This window comes from Poromitra crassiceps (assembly GCF_964638095.1).
Source record: "Poromitra crassiceps genome assembly, chromosome: 8".
Taxonomy (NCBI): domain Eukaryota; kingdom Metazoa; phylum Chordata; class Actinopteri; order Beryciformes; family Melamphaidae; genus Poromitra; species Poromitra crassiceps.
In genome coordinates this window covers 10,216,930-10,232,936 of record NC_139629.1, presented here as the reverse complement: position 1 = coordinate 10,232,936, position 16,007 = coordinate 10,216,930, and the positions used below count along the sequence as shown (strand labels likewise).

At 46.4% G+C, this 16,007-nt stretch overlaps 1 protein-coding gene across 2 annotated transcripts in view; it reads left to right on the top strand.

The window, feature by feature from the left end:
- LOC310780836 (1-acyl-sn-glycerol-3-phosphate acyltransferase gamma-like) overlaps positions 1-16,007 on the top strand; it is a 50,723-nt gene that overhangs the window by 30,333 nt on the left and 4,383 nt on the right. For both annotated transcript variants that reach the window (XM_083641342.1, XM_083641341.1), the window contains 7 exons: positions 1,889-1,946; positions 3,870-4,100; positions 7,777-7,946; positions 9,129-9,290; positions 11,697-11,850; positions 11,946-12,048; positions 13,402-13,477. In XM_083641342.1, coding sequence (XP_083497468.1) covers positions 3,923-4,100; positions 7,777-7,946; positions 9,129-9,290; positions 11,697-11,850; positions 11,946-12,048; positions 13,402-13,477 — 843 coding nt within the window. In that variant the 5' untranslated portion in view covers positions 1,889-1,946; positions 3,870-3,922. The remainder of the gene's footprint in view (positions 1-1,888; positions 1,947-3,869; positions 4,101-7,776; positions 7,947-9,128; positions 9,291-11,696; positions 11,851-11,945; positions 12,049-13,401; positions 13,478-16,007) is intronic.

Below are 16,007 nucleotides of genomic sequence, written 5' to 3'. Positions count from 1 at the left end.
CAGTGTATATATAACACTTCAGATGGGTAGACGGTACACTAGTGTATATATAACACTTCAGATGGGTAGACGGTACACTACACTGTATATATAACACTTCAGATGGGTAGACGGTACACTACAGTGTATATATAACACTTCAGATGGGTAGACGGTACACTACAGTGTATATATAACACTTCAGATGGGTAGAGGGTACACTAGTGTATATATAACACTTCAGATGGGTAGACGGTACACTACAGTGTATATATAACACTTCAGATGGGTAGACGGTACACTACAGTGTATATATAACACTTCTGATGGGTAGAGGGTACACTACAGTGTATATATAACACTTCAGATGGGTAGACGGTACACTACAGTGTATATATAACACTTCAGATGGGTAGACGGTACACTAGTGTGTATATATAACACTTCAGATGGGTAGACGGTACACTAGTGTGTATATATAACCCTTCAGATGGGTAGACGGTACACTACAGTGTATATATAACACTTCAGATGGGTAGACGGTACACTACAGTGTATATATAACACTTCAGATGGGTAGACGGTACACTACAGTGTATATATAACCCTTCAGATGGGTAGACGGTACACTACAGTGTATATATAACACTTCAGATGGGTAGACGGTACACTACAGTGTATATATAACACTTCAGATGGGTAGACGGTACACTAGTGTATATATAACACTTCAGATGGGTAGACGGTACACTACAGTGTATATATAACACTTCAGATGGGTAGACGGTACACTACAGTGTATATATAACACTTCAGATGGGTAGACGGTACACTAGTGTGTATATATAACACTTCAGATGGGTAGACGGTACACTAGTGTGTATATATAACACTTCAGATGGGTAGACGGTACACTAGTGTATATATAACACTTCAGATGGGTAGACGGTACACTAGTGTATATATAACACTTCAGATGGGTAGACGGTACACTAGTGTATATATAACACTTCAGATGGGTAGACGGTACACTACAGTGTATATATAACACTTCTGATGGGTAGACGGTACACTAGTGTATATATAACACTTCTGATGGGTAGACGGTACACTAGTGTATATATAACACTTCAGATGGGTAGACGGTACACTAGTGTGTATATATAACACTTCAGATGGGTAGACGGTACACTACACTGTATATATAACACTTCAGATGGGTAGACGGTACACTACAGTGTATATATAACACTTCTGATGGGTAGACGGTACACTACAGTGTATATATAACACTTCTGATGGGTAGACGGTACACTAGTGTGTATATATAACACTTCAGATGGGTAGACGGTACACTAGTGTATATATAACACTTCTGATGGGTAGACGGTACACTAGTGTATATATAACACTTCAGATGGGTAGACGGTACACTAGTGTGTATATATAACACTTCTGATGGGTAGACGGTACACTAGTGTATATATAACACTTCAGATGGGTAGACGGTACACTAGTGTATATATAACACTTCTGATGGGTAGACGGTACACTAGTGTATATATAACACTTCAGATGGGTAGACGGTACACTAGTGTGTATATATAACACTTCAGATGGGTAGACGCTACACTAGTGTGTATATATAACACTTCAGATGGGTAGACGGTACACTAGTGTGTATATATAACACTTCAGATGGGTAGACGGTACACTAGTGTATATATAACACTTCAGATGGGTAGACGCTACACTAGTGTATATATAACACTTCTGGGTCAATAGAAGCTAACAAGCCTTTGATGAAGCAAGACAAGTAACCTGCCCTCTCACTTCCTTCATTTTAACGGCTGTAGGGAAATAGCCTTTTATGGGGTAATGTATTCACTTATACCACTGTCTTCCTCAGGTCTGTAGTATTGGCTGAAGGTCCGTGTAAGCGGGGCTTGTAAAAGGATCCCACCGTGGTAAGAAACCTTGATGTCTTTCTTTTTCCTTAGCTGAAAGAACGCATGCCTTCTCAGAGCGACAAGCTATTACAGGCCACATTCTTGTCTTCTCTCATTCTTTCATTGCTTACTTTCTCCCCCCCCTCCCCGCTCTTCTCTCATTCACTCTCCCCCCCGCTCTTCTCTCATTCACTCTCCCCCCCGCTCTTCTCTCATTCGCTCTCCCCCCCGCTCTTCTCTCATTCACTCTCCCCCCCACTCTTCTCTCATTCACTCTCCCCCCCCGCTCTTCTCTCATTCACTTCCCCCCCGCTCTTCTCTCATTCACTCTCCCCCCCCGCTCTTCTCTCATTCACTCTCCCCCCCCGCTCTTCTCTCATTCACTTCCCCCCCGCTCTTCTCTCATTCACTCTCCCCCCCCGCTCTTCTCTCATTCACTTCCCCCCCGCTCTTCTCTCATTCACTTCCCCCCCCGCTCTTCTCTCATTCACTCTCCCCCCTGCTCTTCTCTCATTCACTCTCCCCCCCGCTCTTCTCTCATTCACTCTCCCCCCTGCTCTTCTCTCATTCACTCTCCCCCCGCTCTTCTCTCATTCACTCTCCCCCCCACTCTTCTCTCATTCACTCTTCCCCCCCGCTCTTCTCTCATTCACTTCCCCCCCCTCTCTTCTCTCATTCACTCTCCCCCCTGCTCTTCTCTCATTCACTCTCCCCCCTGCTCTTCTCTCATTCACTCTCCCCCCCGCTCTTCTCTCATTCACTCTCCCCCTGCTCTTTTCTCATTCACTCTCCCCCCGCTCTTCTCTCATTCACTCTCCCCCCCACTCTTCTCTCATTCACTCTTCCCCCCCGCTCTTCTCTCATTCACTTCCCCCCCCGCTCTTCTCTCATTCACTCTCCCCCCCGCTCTTCTCTCATTCACTCTCCCCCCGCTCTTCTCTCATTCACTCTCCCCCCGCTCTTCTCTCATTCACTCTCCCCCCCACTCTTCTCTCATTCACTCTTCCCCCCCGCTCTTCTCTCATTCACTCTTCCCCCCCGCTCTTCTCTCATTCACTCTCCCCCCCCGCTCTTCTCTCATTCACTCTCCCCCCCGCTCTTCTCTCATTCACTCTTCCCCCCCGCTCTTCTCTCATTCACTCTCCCCTCCCGCTCTTCTCTCATTCACTCTCCCCTCCCGCTCTTCTCTCATTCACTCTCCCCCCCCGCTCTTCTCTCATTCACTCTCCCCCCCGCTCTTCTCTCATTCACTCTCCCCCCCGCTCTTCTCTCATTCACTCTCCCCCCCGCTCTTCTCTCATTCACTCTCCCCCCCGCTCTTCTCTCATTCACTCTCCCCCCCGCTCTTCTCTCATTCACTCTCCCCCCGCTCTTCTCTCATTCACTCTCCCCCCCGCTCTTCTCTCATTCACTCTCCCCCCGCTCTTCTCTCATTCACTCTCCCCCCCGCTCTTCTCTCATTCACTCTTCCCCCCCGCTCTTCTCTCATTCACTCTTCCCCCCCGCTCTTCTCTCATTCACTCTCCCCCCCCGCTCTTCTCTCATTCACTCTTCCCCCCGCTCTTCTCTCATTCACTCTCCCCCCCCGCTCTTCTCTCATTCACTCTCACCCCCCGCTCTTCTCTCATTCACTCTCCCCCCCCGCTCTTCTCTCATTCACTCTCCCCTCCCGCTCTTCTCTCATTCACTCTCCCCTCCCGCTCTTCTCTCATTCACTCTCCCCCCCGCTCTTCTCTCATTCACTCCCCCCCCCCCCGCTCTTCTCTCATTCACTCTCCCCCCCGCTCTTCTCTCATTCACTCTCCCCCCCGCTCTTCTCTCATTCACTCTCCCCCCTGCTCTTCTCTCATTCCCTCCACACCGCTTGTTTGTTCATTGTTTACTCCCAATGGCACTGCCTCATCTTTTCTCCCTGCCTGCCTGCCTGCCTGTGTGTGTCAGGTTGGTGGTAGTGTGCGGAGAGGAGCCGACTCAGCTCTCCGGGCTCCTCAGCCATGGCTCTGCTAGCCTACCTGAAGAGCCTGTTCGTCCTGCAGCTGCTGATGGGCTTTGTGTTTGTGGTGAGCGGCCTCATCATCAACTTCATCCAGCTCTGCACCTGCCTCCTCTGGCCCGTCAACAAGCAGCTCTACCGCACAATCAACTGCCGCCTCGCCTACTCCCTCTGGAGCCGTGAGTCACCACCACACTCTACACACCTTGATTCATATTTAAAAATCAGTGCTGCAAATACAGTTAGTCGATTCAATCGATTGGTCGATTGACAGAAAATGTATCTGCAACTATTTTTTATAATTGATTAATCGTTTAGCCTAAGAAAGTAAATACAAAAATTCTCTCGTTTCAGCTTATAAATGAATATTTTATGGATTCCTTAGTTAGTGGTTCTCAACCATTTCCATATCAACATTCATAATTGAATTGCTGAATTAAAAAAAATATTGTTGTTCTGAATACCGTAAATTCCGGACTATAAGACGCACCGGTCTATAAGCCGCGGGACCAAAATTGACTATTTTTTTCTTCTATAAGCCGCACCGGTCTATAAGCCGCGGGTGTTTTGATGTTTAATTACCATATGAAAGGGTTCGTGCACAGAGAGGAATGTCGGGAAAGCGATGGCTGTTTGGGGAAGCTCCCATTTATTAACATTTCAACAAAACAAAACAAAAGTCAGGTCACTAATCCCCAGACAAAATCACACAACAATAGGCTATATGTGCAGCAAACCTGTAACCAGAGAAGTCAAGTCACTAATCCTCGTCTTCCTCTTCTTCCTGCGTACTGAAACGACCAAAGTCCTCATCTTCAGTGTCGGAAACGAACAGGTTCAGGGTGGCTTCGTCAACCACTCTCCTCTCTCCTTCATTGTCACTCAAAACCAACAAACTCCTCTTCATCACTGTCGGCATCGAACAGCCTCTGAAGCCTCTGACGGCCCTCAGCGCCAGCTGTGGCGGCGTCATCCTCTTCATCCCGCAGCAGTCCAGCGTTTTGGAACCCGTTGGTGATTGTGGATGTTTTCACACTCCTATAATATTCCGTGCTGAGACAGTTCCTCCTGCTGCACCGTCCAACGCCTCACCATTGACTCATCGATGCCCAGGTTACGCGCGGCTGCTCTGTTTCCCTCTTTTAATGCGAGATTGACTGCTTTCAACTTGAAAGCTGCGTCGTGTGAATTTCTGCGTACCTTCCCCATGGTAAGTGAGAGTGTTGCTTCTACTGCTCGTTCTCATGCTGTCGAGAACGAGCAAAGCTTTTTTTTGGTGAAAGAATCCTCCAGGGCGCTTCTTGTTAACAGTCCGAGTGAGTGGCAGGTCGAACGTCAAAGGCACTTCATCCATATTTATGATCTGCTCCGGTTCGATGGAATATTCCTTGATCTTCCTTTGTGTGAATTCGCCGAAGTTTGTGATTTTCTCCTGGTAGTCGGGGGAGGGAGTTGATGGCCGAGTGGCCGTTTGCTTACCGTAATTACCATATGTAAGTGGTCACGCACAGAGGGGATTGTCGGGAAAGAGATGGCTGTTTGAGGAAGCTCCCATTTACCGTATTACCGTAACATTTCAACAAAACAACATAACACAACACCACCGTTGTTTATTTTTACAGTGCACACAGTGTCCGCGGTGTGGTGAAAAGAGGGCAAGAGAGGAAATTAAAACAGAAGTGGATTTATAGTTAGAAAGAGTGCTAAAAAAGAGAGATTTTATTTGTATTTTTTTTTTTTTTTTCTGAAAAAAATCCATAGATAAGACGCACCGTTATATAAGCCGCAGGGGCCAAAAAACGGGAAAAAAGCCGCGGCTTATAGTCCGGAATTTACGGTACATGAAATCAAAAATTCAATTTGTAAGGCACAATTTGAACGTTGAATACAACGGCTTGAAATTGAATAAGACACAAGGGCATTTTATTTCCCCGAGTGTCAAAGGGAGGTAGCTGCCTCCTCAGCGGGCTAACACTTCTTCACTTACTTATACACCCCTCAGCCAATGATTGCCTCGTCATATCGTCTCACAATCCACATAGAAAACGTCTATTTTCATTCCATCTTAGAAAAAAAAAAATCACTATATTGGCCGCCAATCGGTAATCTGTGAATTTCCCCCCTCTAAAATCTCTAGTACCACCTCTGCCTCATTTTGAACCAGGAAAAACCCTGGATTGTAGCTGATGTAATGGCAGTTTGCCTTTTTTGTCTAACAATAGACTCCTCAATCTTCTGCCAAAACGCACACAAAAGTGTCTGAGGTTTTGCATAGCACCAATACAATTTCATTTCAATACCAATTTTGCTTTGCAAAATACAGATAGTCATTTCCATCTCCTCACAAATCAAGATACTGTCAAAATGTACTAGTGTCTTATGCCTGGTTCAGACTACACGAATTCAGCCCGATTTTAGACCGATTTGGTCGTACGCGACAGATTTTCAGCGTCGGGCCCGAATATGACCGTCGGGGACGACGATCGGCCGTCTTCACCTCTTGTAGTGTGACATAATCAAAGACCAGCGTGTGACACCCCGGAAGACAGGTATCAGGTCCTGGGGAGACCGCTCCCCGCTCGATACAGATTTCACCCGCTCGCACTCACCGCTCCGCTCCGCTCAAAAGAATAAAAGAGATAAAAAGGCCAGGGTGTTTTAATTTGCGTTTAAACGCCTGGCCAATGGGCATTGCTCACTACAAATAACATGAGCTCAGCAGAGTCGGCTGCACGTTCGTTTCTCCTCCTTCTCGTCTCGCAGCAGCTGGCAAGAAAATAGTGGGCGTGCACATGAAGTAAGTTGGAGGCTGGAGCGGACATCACAGTGCATCACAGCAGAGCCTGTCACTCATCCAAATAACGTTAATTCTGCAAGGGATATATATAGCACCTGGATTACATACATGTTTCACATATGGTTGTGTTTGGATTTCAATGTTTTATTTTGCCCAATATTGAAATGTTTTACAATTGCATGTTGTGCTAACATAAACATTATTTCTATCTACCACTTTAGCCTATTTAGGCTGATTTGGTTGCTATTTCTTGTCAATGTAGTGGCCTCAATGCATGCTGGGAGATTTCGTTCACAGGTCCGCCTCCCCGACGACCTGTGAACTTGCTGACGACAGCAGACGACGTGATGACGGTGGCATACGATGCTCTGTCGGTGTTAAGCGAGAATACACTTGTAGTGTGGCCAGTCTCCCGACCAAGACATGTCACGAATTTATGGCAGTATGATGGCCTCGTCTGACATGGTGACATCGTGAACGACAAAAAATATCGTGTAGTCTGATCCTGGCATTACATTTGACACAGTTCAGTTCAGTTTTTATTTATTTATAGTGCAACATCACCCCAAGGGGTCTCTGTACACTTCACAACAAAGCAGTTCGGAGTATATGACACAAACTTATGCACAATACACAAGCCTATGCAGAGACAATCAAATAGGCAAGAGTAGCACAGAGTAAAATCTACAACAGCATTGACCTACTTGGCTGATAATACTATTCTGCCCAACCCAGTTGTTTAAACATTCCCATTCTGAATAAAAGAATGTTAAATCTCTTCAGTGCAGGGGGGTGGGGGGTTCTGTTGATTAAGTTAGAGTTTCTGTAGGTGGCGCTCTTTTCTTTGTCTGTTTAGCCATGGTGGCTAGCTATCACTGCTCATGCTAACTACCCAGTTCTATTTATTCCAAACAAACCACAAACATAAAACGCATCACGTAATAGTCGTCTAGCCGCTGTATTGGGTATTGGTACACTTATTGTATAAAGCGGTATTGGTGCCTCTCTAACATTGTGTGTGTGTGTGTGTGTGTGTGTGTGTCTGTGTGTGTGCACAGAGCTGGTGATGCTGCTGGAGTGGTGGTCGGACACAGACTGCACCCTGTACACAGACCAAGCCACGGTGGACAAGTTTGGCAAGGAACACGTCGTCGTCATCCTCAACCACAACTTTGAGATCGACTTCCTCTGCGGTTGGACCATGTGTGAAAGATTTGGCATCCTGGGGGTCAGTGAGGCACCGAACAATGTCACTCTGCATGCATGTTCCCCCGTGGCTCAAAAGTCACTAGTCATTCAGTCGTTGAGCTTTGGCCATTTTGCTTTCAACCCCCCTCTCCCCCGTTAAATACGTACTGAATAAGAAGAGATTTAAGATCCTTTGCACACCAAGTGCGTTTTTTTCGTGCGATTAATTCGCGCGTCAATATTTTTCCAGCCTATTATCAGTCAATGCATGCCAACGGCGAAGTTTTGCCGAGCGATATTGCGGCGTTTATTTTTTCAAGCCAAGGTAGATTTTTGTGAAATTTGCTTTCCGACATGTCGGTACACATCTGTTGCTGTGCTTGACAGGTGGGTCAACATTCGCCTCACAATTTCGTGCTGTATATCGGCGTGGCTCTTGGTGTGTAACGGCCCTTAGTGTTGTAGAAATGGTGTATTTGCTTATTTGCGGGGGGAGGAGAGGTCAAAGTTCTTCAGAGCCAGACACTGTCTGCATTCATTGATTTGTCATGAATTCCTACAGTGAAACTCCTATGGGGGGCGGCTGTGGCTCAGGAGGTAGAGCGGGTCGTCCGCTAATCAGAAGGTCGGTGGTTCAATCCCCGGCTTCTCCAGTCCGCATGTCGAAGTGTCCTTGGGCAAGATACTGAACCCCAAATTGCTCCTGATGGTGGTGCCAGCACCCTGCGTGGTAGCTTGCCACCATTGGTGTGTGAATGGGTGAATGTAAGCATGTGTTGTAAAGCGCTTTGAGTGGTCGGTAGATGAGAAAAGTGCTGTATAAATGCAGTCTATTTACCATTTACCTCTGTTTGTGTAAATGAGTATCTGGTTCATTTGCAGGACACCCAAATCTTTACTTTTTGAATCTGTGCTTGTCAGACACTTGGGACATACTCAAATGACTAATGCTTACACTGACAATGCTTAGTCTTACACTGTTCAGCATTTCCATGTTAATATTGAGAATATCTTTTTATTTCTTCAATATATGTAGGTTATTTATGATCATGTTTAAGAATACATACAACTAAGCTGGAGAAATACCTTGACAGGGATGTGAGCTACTATTCTGAGTACTGTGTGTAATATAGATAGATCCACTTAATGCCAACGAGAACGTGTCCTTAATCGACCTGTCTGTCTGAAGAAAAGCTGAATAGAACTTTGTTTCACCCTGCAGAGTTCAAAGGTGCTGGCCAAGCACGAGCTGCTGAAGGTGCCTCTGATTGGCTGGACCTGGTACTTCCTGGAGATAGTCTTTTGCAAAAGAAAGTGGGAGGAGGACAGAGACACTGTCTTTAAAGGCCTGGACAGGCTCAAAGACTACCCCGAATTTATGTGGGTAGGTACATGCACGGCTTCTGGCTTTGTTGTGTGTGTGTGTGTGTGTGTGTGTGAGAGAGAGAGCGAGAGAGAGAGAGAATGTCAGGGTTGTTGGACCCTATTTCATTGAGCCAATAGGGTTTCACACTTTGTTCCGGGGAGATTTGTCTGTCTGCAATCAACCACCTCTAGCCCAGTCTGCACAATGCAGCGTAAGCAGTATTCTGTCCAAATTAGTTTCTGCAAGAAAAGCTGAGAACTGATGTCTTCAGAATATCACCTCAATGTTTGATTTTAGAGAGTAGGCTGGACTCAGTAGTAGGGATGGGCAATGATTTTCAAATAGGCCTTTTATTATAAAAAAATGAATAAAAAATAGTTTATGTGACTATGGTCTTGTCTTAAAAAGTATATTTTCCCTTGTTTTTACCGGCGCCTGTCTCTTTAAGAGCTTGGCAACACCACTTCTATCAAGTTTGTTCCAAGTGCCGTTGCCGTACCTGCTGCCGCACATGTGCAGACCGGCCTCGGGCAGTCTGTCATGTGCAGACTGGCCTCGGGCAGCCTGTCATGTGCAGACCGGCCTCTGGCAGCCTGTCATGTGCAGACCGGCCTCAGGCAGCCTGTCATGTGCAGACCGGCCTCGGGCAGCCTGTCATGTGCAGACCGGCCTCGGGCAGTCTGTCATGTGCAGACCGGCCTCGGGCAGTCTGTCATGTGCAGACTGGCCTCGGGCAGCCTGTCATGTGCAGACCGGCCTCGGGCAGTCTGTCATGTGCAGACTGGCCTCGGGCAGTCTGTCATGTGCAGACCGGCCTCGGGCAGCCTGTCATGTGCAGACCGGCCTCGGGCAGTCTGTCATGTGCAGACTGGCCTCGGGCAGCCTGTCATGTGCAGACTGGCCTCGGGCAGTCTGTCATGTGCAGACCGGCCTCGGGCAGCCTGTCATGTGCAGACCGGCCTCGGGCAGCCTGTCATGTGCAGACCGGCCTCGGGCAGTCTGTCATGTGCAGACCGGCCTCGGGCAGCCTGTCATGTGCAGACCGGCCTCAGGCCACTTGGGAATCTTCAAGCACCATGTGGATGGAGTGCTTCACCTGAATGGAATGGAGTTTATTTCCTTCTGATTTGGTGTGAGAGCAGCTGCTCTCCTGCCACTGCGTGAGGACATCCAGATGCTGCCCTTTCACCCACTTTCTCCTGCCTGAATTGATCTCCACAGTGGTGTTCCACAGGTCAAGTCAAGCTGTCTCAAAGTGCACCAGCTGGATTCAAAATGGCACGGCGGGAGACCGCGTGTTTATCCCCCCCCCGCGCAAAAAACCCCACAAACTACTCAAGCTTTTCCCACTGTGCTTAAACACTGAAGAGGGGTTCACCTCGCTGCAAAAACCTCTCTTCTCCCTGTAGGGAAATGAGGCCCTTAGTCTCAGGGCATCTTGCCTGGCGGCGCTGCGCCCTACTGTCCCACATGGAGGCCAGACTGGAGCAGCATATATAGGTCACTGTAATGCTGCCGGACACATTCCTAATGGACAAGTTTCCACCGCCGTCCTTAACCAGCTTGCTAGGCAGGATTAGGCCAATCAGCAGTTGATCTGATTACTGCTAAAAGTCGTTCATCAGGCCACAGCTGATGACAACACTTTGTGCGGTCAGACGAACAAGTGGGCCGCAGTCTTTGACATACTTACTGTAGACGGTCCATAATCCCACTTTGAGTGCCGCAGGAAACGAGTCCGGAAAACCTGGATGTGAGCACTTCGGGTTCCTACGTGTAAAAGTCAATGTGATTTTTGTAAGGGAGATTTTGGTTGAATGCTTGAAATAAGTGCTGTGGTTATCAAAAGTTTATGAAACGGCAAACTTTGTGCCTTTAACCGAAATTCCATAGAAAAATCCCATTGACTTTTACACGTAGGAACCAGGAAGTGCAGGGACTTCTGGGTAAGCCTACAAAAATGCATCATCCTTGCGGTACTTTTTTTTTAGCATAGTGTTTCAGTGAGGTGTGCTTGATCTGTAATTCAAGCTAACCAAACGAGGGTAGTGGATGGGATAAGAGAAAGGAGGTCACCTCAAGTATGTGTGGATGTTTTTTGAGCTGTGTGTGTGAGACGTGTGTATTTTTTTTTTTCCAGATTTGTCTCCCATTTTCTCCCCAATTTCCCCTTTTTTCTGCCCCGGTCGCTGCTCCCCTCTGCTGATCTGGGGAGAGCCGTAGACTAGCACCTGCCTCCTGATACGAGTGCAGTCGTCAGGCAGCCGCTTCTTTTCACCTGACAGGAGGGAGCTTCACTGACAGGACATAGCACGAGGGAGGATCACACTATTCCCACCAGTTCCCCGAACAGGTGCCCTGACCAACCTGAGGAGGCGCTAGTGCGTGTGACGTGTGTATTAATGCACTCTTCTCCCTCCATAGTTTCTGCTGTACTGTGAAGGCACCCGCTTCACAGAGAAGAAGCATGAAATCAGCATGCAGGTCGCAGAGAGCAAAGGCCTCCCCAAGCTCAAATACCACCTACTACCCCGAACCAAAGGCTTCACCACCACACTGCAGTGTCTCAAGGGCACAGGTGACACACACACACACTCACTACTCCACTCCACTATCCTTAAGACACATAATTAATTCATCTGTTAATCTGTTTTTTGTTGTTGTTGCCCATAGTAACTGCTGTTTACGACGTGACTCTCAACTTCAAAGACAAGCAAACTCCCACTCTGCTGGGCATCGTCAACGGCAAGCAATACAAAGCTGACATGAGCGTGAGGTGGGTGCTGCTGCTAACACGTCCATACTTCAATGGACTTATGAGTCATCCAACGGTTATTATAACGATGATGGATTAGCCTGCCAGCCCTCCCCAGTTTCTGCAAAATGCAAACTGATGATGTATTTTAAACCTCCGTTGGCTTCCTGCCAAGTCCATATTGGTGCCGTAACAATGGGAGAGACAGCGAGAGTCCTCAAGATGTTGGAGCCCTGCCGAACACATTTAACTCCTTTTGATGGCGAGGACAGTCCTTCCTAATGCCAAGAGTAAAGAGCCGAACAAGAGACAGAGACAGATCGCCTGCCGCTGGAATCTCCCATGCCTTTTAAAACGGCTGGGAAAAGCACGTCTTTTGTCCTTGAAAGCGCAGTTGAATCGAAGACTTACAGTATTTCCAGTCAAATAAAACTGCCTGGAGGTGAGAGAAACCCAGCATATCATTTTTATGACAAAACCTCTCAAGAGGAGAGAGGCAGTTTAGTCAATTAGAGATCCGACTTAGCATAGACTTAGATGTAGCATTAGGCCTTGGCCACACTGATCCGTGGTGTCTGTCCGTGTGCGTTCATTTCTCTGTTCACTTCCATTCATTTTCAATGACAACTGTCCGACTGTCCGTGGAGCACTCAGAAGCGTACGTATCCAGAAAATTTGCATATGTTTTGATGGACAGAAAGTTGAAGAGGGATGAACCTTTTCTGGATGGACGTATCGGATGGTCGGATAGTCACTGTCCGTTTAGCCAATCAGAGTCGAGGTCTCGAGAGGAGGCGTTCCGAGATTTGTTTCAACTTTTCAGAGAAGATGGCCGAGGAGGTGAACGAGGCTATAAGGGATTCCCCAGCAAAATAAGTAAAATTGTGTGATTTCACTAGGATTTCAGTGACTGGAAGTTAGTCCAAGGGGAGAATGTAGTGCATATACTTCTCTCCGGTTATCTGCACATGATCTACATTATAGTATACTCGCGCTGTTCATGTCATTTGCATCGAGTCACATTTCCAAGGAGCTGCACGCAGGCTGCGCAGGCAGGCTCGCCGGCCGCGGAGCAGCCCCGGTGCTTTCGGCGAGGGGTTTGACGTAGACTCAGTTCTCATCGGACAGACATCTGTCTGTTCAATAATTCTGTCCATTTTCTGACGGATCAGTGTGGCCAAGGCCTTAGAATGTAGCATAGACTTAGATGGGTATTGAGACTGAAATCACTCAGCACACCAACTCCTTAGTTGCTGGTGTTTGGTGCAGAAAGAAATGTGGTCGTTGAGGTGAGGTTGTCCTCTGGTGGTCAGAAATTGCTATAGCATTGTGATGATAGGTTTTTCTTTTGCTCTCTGCCTCCGTCCCCTCCAGGCGGTTCCCTGTGGAGGACATCCCAGACGACGAGAAAGAGTGTGCCAACTGGCTCCACAAGCTCTACCAGGAGAAGGTAAACTGGAAAGAGCATCTTTTTAGTGGTTACTTCATGACATTACCCGTAGATGTGCATAGAAAATGCAACCGTCACAGATTTAGGTTCCCTTTCTACCAATTGCGTTGGTTTGCTAGAATGTAAACGATGTAAATAATATAATTTGAATGGACAGCTTGTGAAATTGTGATGGTCATAGGGCTGTCCCAAACGATTATTTTCTTATCGATTCGACTAACGATTATTTTTTCGATTAGTCGATTAATCTAGCGATTATTTTCTATTTAATTTTTTTATTATATAACAATAAATTTACCCAAAACAAATAAATAAACAAAAACTTCTCAATTTCAGTATTTTATTTAACCATCTCATTCTCGTTTGGGGAAAAACTCTTCCACACTGCTTTGCTTCCTGAAAAGAGAGAGAGATAAATAATAATATAATACTGTAGGGAGGGACATATTTAAAATTAGTCTAAGTCTAATTTCCATGTCTGTTATTATGATATGATCATATGAATTATTATTATTATTAATATGAATCTTATTATTATATAATAGATAGTGCCTGCCTATTTGTCAGTTGCCTGCTCTCATCACGAAAATACTGGACCACCTGACACATAGATTAAATTGATCATCATCATGATTCATCACTGTATGTATGAACCCTTTCCCTAAACTGAGGAGGATCAGTATTTTTACAGGACATGGATTTATTTAATCACTGGAGTAATGTGCATTGTGCAGCTAACTCAGCCAAATGTATGTTTGCATCAGTGTGGGGGTAAGGAAATAAATAATACAAACGATTTACAGACTAACAGTCACAGACTGTAACAATGGTCTGTAACGTTAGTTTTGATCTCATCTTACATGACCGTGAACCCAAACAGAAGAATGTAAAAAGCCGAATAGCACTAAATGATGCACGCAGTAAATTAACGTGAGCAGCAACAGACTAACAATGGTCTGTAACGTTAGTTTAATCAATTTTCTACATGTTAGCCGTGAAAGCAAACGGAAATATGTACGTTAACGTTAAACGGCCGAATAACACCGTTAAATGGTGTAATGTTATGTTCGCTGCAGTGCAGAAATGACTACTTTTTCCGGCCATCGCTGCCATCTTTTTTGTTTTGTGACGTGTCGACGCACGTAGCGTGCGTCGACGTAATTACGTAGTCGACGTCATCGATTACGTCGACTCGCTGGGACAGCCCTAGATGGTCAAGCATCTCATCGTCAGAATAAAAGGCGCTAATATTGCGATTAATCTTAAGTTTCAGACATAGACATTTCAACATACAAATGTGAGACGTTAATTAAGAATGCTCCGATTGATCAGGCGCCGATATTAATTGACCGATATTGCCTCTATATCGACTTTGATCGGAGTTCTCAAAAAGGCAATCAGATGCACGCGAGACAATTAACTATGCACATAAAATGACTTCACTCTCTCCCTCCCTCTCTCCGTCAGCGTAGACACACACACACTTGCTCTCAGCCCCACTGTTTTTGTCCATGCAAGACGCGCTATACAGTACATACATATACACACAAGGAAGCGCAGCTGAAGCACATGGCTAATTAATATGGACATTATCACACACACACACAACACCACCTCCAGTCTCTCTGTCTCTCTCTCATTAGTCTCTTAAAACAGACTGTCTCATCTACATCCGGCGAATGCAGCTATACAGTCTGTACGTTACACCCCCAGAACATGCACATGGAAGTTGGGAAAAAACCTTCAGACTGGAAGGAAGTTCGACAAAATCCGACCAATAACGACAGGCGTGTCCACGGAAAAAAAATTCTGATTGGACTAATGAGCGGAAGACCCGCCTTAAAAAAATTCTGATTGGACTAATGAGCGGAAGACCCGCCTTTCTCCTTCCCATTCCGGTTGGTGCATGATTCTCCCCCACAAAATAAAATTCTGATTGGACTAATGAGCGGAAGACCCGCCTTAAAAAAATTCTGATTGGACTAATGAGCGGAAGACCCGCCTTTCTACTTCCCATTCCGGTTGGTGCATGATTCTCCCCCACGAAGTACAGACGGTATGGCGGAAGCATTTGAAAATTGCGGAAGCCAACTCGTCTGTTCTAAGAGACTACTCTCTCATTGGATCCCTGCATCAGTGTACCTGCGTGCACATGCAAGCGCAACTGCATTAGGAGTTATTTTTTAAACTTGACTCTCTATGGTGCAGCTGAGTTAAACTTGACTCTCTGGTGCAGCTGAGTTAAACTTGACTCTCTCTGGTGCAGCTGAGTTAAACTTGACTCTCTGGTGCAGCTGAGTTAAACTTGACTCTCTCTGGTGCGGCTGAGTTAAACTTGACTCTCTGGTGCAGCTGAGTTAAACTTGACTCTCTCTGGTGCAGCTGAGTTAAACTTGACTCTCTCTGGTGCAACTGAGTTAAACTTGACTCTCTCTGGTGCAGCTGAGTTAAACTTGACTCTCTCTGGTGCAGCTGCGGTCACGTTGTCTGTGGGGGAGTGATAAATTACTGTGGCCAGGCCAGGCTGAGA